Genomic DNA, 6,450 nt, shown 5'->3' with positions numbered 1-6,450 from the left:
TAGGAAAGAGAGTCTTTCTCCAAGTCTCAGGAGTCATCATGGCTGGCCCGCAGACTCCTACCTCCTACACAGACCAATGCCAGACAATACATTTCTATGCTTGCTCTATGCTTTGTGACAGCAGCCTTGGCAACTCGATACACCAGGTCAGTGAGGCAGATATAAAGTAAGGGACATACAGTGGCTGCATCTTCACACTTGAGCCAGTAGAATTTGTCATCCTCATTGTTGTTGTTGTTAAAGGGTCATGGAGTCATTTCCGGCTCATAGTGACCCTGTGTCTAACAGCATGAAACACTGCCAGGTCCCACGCCAGCCTCACAATTGTTGTTACACTTGAATTTATTGTTGTTGCCATGGTGAGACTCATTGAGGGCTTTCCTCTTCTCTGGGAAACCGCCCCCCGACGTTACGACGTTACTAAGCATGCTGTTCTTCTCCTGGGACTGGTCTCTCCTGAGAGCATGTTCAAAATACAAAAGACCAAGTCTCACCATCCTCGATTCTGGTACTTCTTATAAGATCGATTCATTCGTTCTTCTGGCAGTTTGTTGGACAAAAGAAAATGAGACAGGGTTTACCCACTGCCATCGGGCCAGCTCTCAAGCAATGCTTCTCATTTAGTCTCTCACATAGTAAGGACCATTTTCAAACTCTTTTCTGTTTTTTTATATAAGACTTCTTAAAAAAAACACAAAAACAAACAGAAAATGCTGAGCTGATGATGGCTCAGTAGTAGAGTTCACAGCCTCCATGTGGAAGATCTGGGTCTGAGTTCCGACCAATGCACATCATCCCCAGACACCACCTATCTGTCTGTGGATGTTTGTGTGTTGCTATGATGTTGAGTCAGTTTCCATGGAGATTGCAGACTAAAAAAAATCAAACCAAACTCACTGTCATCAAGTCAATTCCAACTCTTAGCAACTCTCTCTAGAGTTTCTAAGGCTGTAGCTCTTTATGGGAGGAAAAAAAAAAAACCTCATTTTTTTCCTGAGGAGTGACTGGTGGGTTTTAACTGCCAACCTTGTGGTTAGTAGTGGTGGTTGTGGTGGTTATGTGCCGTGGAGTTGGTTCCAACTCATAGTGACCCTGTACAGGGTTTCTGAGGCTGTAAATCTTTACCGGAGCAGAAAGCCTCATCTTTCTCTGGCAGAACAGCTGGTAGTTTCGAACTGCTGACCTTGTGGTTCATAGCACGATTCGTAACCACTACGCTACCAGAGCTCCTTTTGTGGTTAGTAGTCTAGTGCTTATCCTACAGCACCACCAGGGACTCGAATGAAAGGCTTGGCTACCTACTTCCACAACAAAACAGTCAATGAAAACTCTATGGATCACAAAAGACCAATCTACAACCAATCATGGGGTTGGTACAGGGCCAGACAGCATTTTGTTGTGTTGTCGTATCAACTTCACAGCAATTAACAACCATCACCACAAAGGAACAGGAGTTCTACAGTTCTCCCTCCTTCCTCTCTTCCCCTTTTCCCTCCCTCTTTTTGTCCTTTCTTTCCACAATCATTCACTGAGTTTCCACTGTGGCCACTCACCATCTAGACATTAATGGCACTGTGATGACTAATACACAGTCCTTGCCCTTGCAGCCCTAACTTTCTAATCTAGGTTTCCTACCTAGCCCCAAATCTTAACTTAGTATTCTGAAAAAGAAAACTTGCCATTGAATAACATCCTTGAAGAAATTAGATTACATATATCTATCAATACCCGAAGGTATTACTTGAGTCTGATGTATGAAACAAGCAACATGAATATTTTTACTTTATAAATACACCTCGAGTATGCATATTCATAATGTGCCTCTTCTGTGCATGGCTCCAACCAGTCCAAGACAGATGTGACATCAAGATGAAAAAAATCACCCTCACGTGACAGATATGAAAACAAGTCTTTAAATACTCTAGTGACAGATAGATCTTGCTAAGACTGTCAACCAGAGAGCACTTATCAAACAGTATCCCACAGGAACCATACGACTTAATTTTTGTCAACAATTTCATTTAAGTGGATTTTGTAAATGATTCAAAAATATGTCGGAGTGGTGGCAACTGGAAGCAAAAATGGCTTTGAAAACCAGTTTGACAGCTTTCCTGCTGACAACACTGAGACTAGGATGACGACTGTTCCCAGAGTGGTAGGCCCTTCCTTGCACACAAGGTAAGAAGATTGTGCTTAAGTTTAAATGTAGGAAACTGCAATTTATTCAGAGATGCTCGAATTTGGAACTGAGGGGAAAAAAGGAGAAGAAGAAAGGTCTAGGAGATGAAATGATGCTTACACGTCTTAATTTTGGTTTTATGGTAAAAAAAAAAAAGAAGAAGAATGGCACTCAAATGACCCCTAAAAATTAATGAATGATTTGGGAACGTGTAGTGACTTTGACCATGGTAGTGGTTTTCTGCTGGTCAGCCTCACTGAGCTTGTCTACTATCTAGAAGGCTTCAGCCACACCTTGTCCAATGAGGTCTTCATTGCAGTCTCATGGGGAGAAGGCTCACTCCCAAATGTGTTCCTTTCTTGGGCAGTCTGCCTCAGTCCTAGGTAATATCTGTTCCTTGTGTTGCTAGAACTATAATCTTGAGAGTTCTCCTAACCTCTTAGCAGGTAATCTGTTTACTATTGTTAGTTGCACTTCAATCAGTTCTGATTCATGACAACCCAAGGTGGCTGTTTTTTTGTAGGTTTCTTTTTGTTTTGTTTTATTTTGTTTTCAGAAGTAGGTCACCAGATCTTTTTCCTGAGGCACCAATCTCCCAACTAGCAGCTGGGCACATTAACCCTGCACTGCCCAGAGATGCCTAGGATCCGCCAACACTTTAGAATAGTTTTTCTCCTGTGTGGCCTGGTGGTCACATCAGAATCCTTTGGGGGTGCTTATGAAAAGTACAAATTACAGGTTCCATCTCAGACCAACCAAATCAGAATCCCTGGGTATGGGGTCTAGAAATCTGTATTATTAACAGACACCCAAATCATTCTAATGCATCAAAAAGTCAAGAACCAGTGTCTTAAGACATGAGTAGGAACAAGTCTAACATGAATGTTGTTGTTGTTGTTAAGTACCTTGGAGTTGATTCCAACTCATAGCGACCCTGTACAGGGTCCTGAGGCTGTACATCTTTACGGGAGCAGAAAGCCTTATCTTTCTCCCGTGGAACCGCTGGTAGTTTCAAACTGCTGATCTTGCGGTCGGAGCCCGACTCGTAATCACTATGCTACCAGAACTCCTTAACATGAATAGAGCATCTTAATAAAAAAAAAAAATCTGTTGCCTTGGAGTCGATTTTGTCTCATAATGACCCTGCAATACACAGTAGAACTGACTTACAGGTTGTCCAAGGTTGGCGTAGTGCTACAGGAGAAGCACTCAACTTCAAGGTCAGTTTGAACTACAAGATCAGTGGTTCAAACTCATCAGCTGCTCCTCAGAAACCCTACACAGGGTCACTATGAGTTGGAACGGATCCCACGGCACTTAACAATGACAATCGTTCCAGAAGCAGACTGCTACATCTTTTTCCAGTTGAACATCTGGTAGATACGAACCACTTATCTCTTGGTCAGTAGCTGAGCACTTTAGTCACTGTGCCACCAGGGTTCCATAGAATGCCTGTTGTTGTTAAGTGCCTTCAAGTCGGTTCCTATTCACAGCAGCCTTATATAGGGTTCATGAGGAGCAGTTGTTGGGTTTAAACCACTAACCTGGAGGAAAGCAGTCCAGTGATTATCCTACAATGGACACCTACTGTGTCAAGACACAGTGCAGACAAAATACAACTATGAAGTAAAGAAAGTCCTTACACTAAGAGCATGAAGTAGGTACCTTGCCAGAAACAACATATCCTTTCACCACACTTATTCCAATTGTATGCTGAGCAAATAATCCAAGAAGATGGACTATATGAAGATGAACACATCATCAGGATTGGAAGAACACTCATCAATAACCTGTAACATGCAGATGAAACAGACTTTGCTTGCTGAAAGCAAAGAGGACTTGAAGCACTTACTGATGAAGATCAAAGAGCAAAGAGCCTTCAGTATGAATAACACTACAACATTAAAAAAAAAAAAAATATTCACAACTGGATCAGTAAGCTCTATTGTGGTAAATGGAGAAAATAGTAATGTTGTCAAGAATTTCAACTTGCTTGTATTTACCGGCAGCAGTCAAGAAATTAAATGGCATATGGTATTGGGTAAACCTGCTGCAAAAGATCTCTCTAAGGCACTAAAAAGCAAAAATGTCACTTTGAGGACTAAGGTGCACCTGACTCAAGGCATGATCTTTTCAATCATCTCAGATGCATGTGAAACCTGGACAATGAATAAGGAAGATGGAAGAAGAATTGATGCCTTTGAATTGTGATATTGACAAAGAACACTAATTATACTATGAGCTGACAGAAGAAGAGACAAATCTATCTTGGAAGAAGTACAGCCAGAATGCTTCTTGGAAGCTAGGTTAGTTAGACTTGTATTACATACTTCAGGCATGTTATTAGGAAGGGCCAATCCCTGGAAAAGGGCATCATACTTGGTAAAGTGGAGGGTCAGCGAAAAAGAGGAAGACCTCCAGGGAGATGAACTGACCACACAGCAGTGATTGTGAGGACGTCGCTGGACTGGGTAGTGCTTCTTCAGTTGTGCATTGGGTGGCTGTGACTTGAACCGGCAGCACCTAACATCAACAATAAACTTACTATGTTAGGCTGTTCACAGATCATATCTGTTTACCCTGATAACAACCAGGCAAGAGAGGCGTTGTTGTTGTTGTTAGGTGCTATCTAGGCGGTACTGACCCATAACGACCTTATGCCCAGCAGAACGAAACATTGCCCGATCCTGGGCCAACCTCACTACTGTTGCCACGCTTGAGTCCATTGATGCTGCCACTTGGTCAATCCATCTCACTGGGGGTCTTCCTCTTTTAGTCTTCTCATATTTACTTCTGATAAGAGTGAAGCTCAGAGAAGTTTCCTAAAGTAGTGAAGCTGATAAGTGGTTGAGCCAACGCTCAGCCCCACAACTTTCTGAGTCCAGTATTCGTTTAAGAGATTATGTTGTTGAAGTTCCACAGAGTGGGTTCTGACTCGTGGCGACCCTGTGTGTAGGGATGGTTTCCAGGAGCGGCTGGTGGGTTTGAATCCAGACCTTGTGGTTAGGAGTTAGTGCTTATTGGCTCAATTCAGTAGAATTTTTCCACACCTTTAACAAATACACAAAGATGTGTCGCTACAGTGTCGCAATCTGTGAGAGTTGTTTTGTTTTGTTTTTGTGATAGCAACGGACAGACAATTGCTCTCAGTCCTTGGTGGTCATGCAAGAAACAGAGCGACAGTGTCGGAACTTCATTTCCCAGCAAGCCCCGCGGCCACGCCCGACGCGAGGCATGACGGGTTCCTCGCCCATCTTCTTCCCTGGAACGGCCCGGCGGCAACGGGCTACGTCCTATCCTGTCGTCCGCACGCGCGGCATCCTGGGATTTGTAGTCCAGCCTGGCCTGGAACGTCCTTTCGGATGAATGGGATTAATGCCGACTAGGAACTACAGCATCTCGGTCGGCGGCGTCGGTGCGGATCGCGGCTGGGCCCGCGAAGACCGCGCGCCGGGTGGGCGGAGATGCTCGTGGCCGCGGAGGCCCGAGCAGCCGGGCTTCCGGGGGCAGTGGTGTAGGCGGGCACTTCCACGAGCTCGCTGTCCGGCCCGGCCCGGCCCGGCTCGGCCCGGCCATGCGCTCGGCCTTCGCGGTGTGCCTGGTGTTCGCAGGCTGCTGCAGCAACGTAATCTTCCTGGAGCTCCTGGTCCGGTGAGTGGTTCGCGCGCCGGCCACCGCGGGTGCACAGCCTGCGACCCTGGTGGCGCAGGGATCCGAACCTTGCGCACTCTGGGCCGCCCCAGGGTTGGGGTCAACCCCCATGGCCTTCCTCGCTCGCCGGACCACACAGCATCCTTAGTAATGTTTACATTCAATTTTGACTTTAGAATGATAGGTGATAACTGTGTTTCTCTGTATGTAATATTTCTTAAATGACTACGTGTGAATCCTAACAGAATTGTGCTGTAAGATCTTTCTATTCTGAATTCTATGATTGGTAACTGAGTGGAAGTCATCTTTTAAATTGTTCTCCTTTCACTTTAATTGATAACTTCATTCTCAGAAAGGTTATTGATACAGGTCACAATGCTAATGATCACACTGTAGCTAAAATACCAAAAACTTTGGCAGCCAAAACCATGTGATGTGAAGTGTGATTGTAATGACAGTTCTGACCTGAGTTTATTATCCACTGCCATCAAATCCCATTCCGACTCATAGCGACCCTATAGGATAGAGTAGAGCTGCCCCTTTGGGTTTCCAAGATTTTAAGTGTTTACTCGAGCAGACAGCCTCAGCCTTCAACAAATAAATTAGCGTAGAGTTTTAGG

The 6,450-nt window shown here is 44.6% G+C and overlaps 1 protein-coding gene across 1 annotated transcript in view; it reads left to right on the top strand.

Moving 5' to 3' along the window:
- The first annotated feature begins 5,753 nt into the window (after positions 1-5,753).
- SLC35B4 (solute carrier family 35 (UDP-xylose/UDP-N-acetylglucosamine transporter), member B4) overlaps positions 5,754-6,450 on the top strand; it is a 34,594-nt gene continuing 33,897 nt past the window's right edge. Inside the window, exon 1 of the mRNA XM_006861147.1 lies at positions 5,754-5,830. Coding sequence (XP_006861209.1) covers positions 5,754-5,830 — 77 coding nt within the window. The remainder of the gene's footprint in view (positions 5,831-6,450) is intronic.

This window comes from Chrysochloris asiatica, unplaced genomic scaffold (genome assembly GCF_000296735.1).
Source record: "Chrysochloris asiatica unplaced genomic scaffold, ChrAsi1.0 scaffold00041, whole genome shotgun sequence".
NCBI classification, from domain to species: Eukaryota; Metazoa; Chordata; class Mammalia; order Afrosoricida; family Chrysochloridae; genus Chrysochloris; species Chrysochloris asiatica.
The sequence above is the reverse complement of the archived record's forward strand: the minus strand, read 5'-3'. Positions and strand labels throughout refer to the sequence as shown.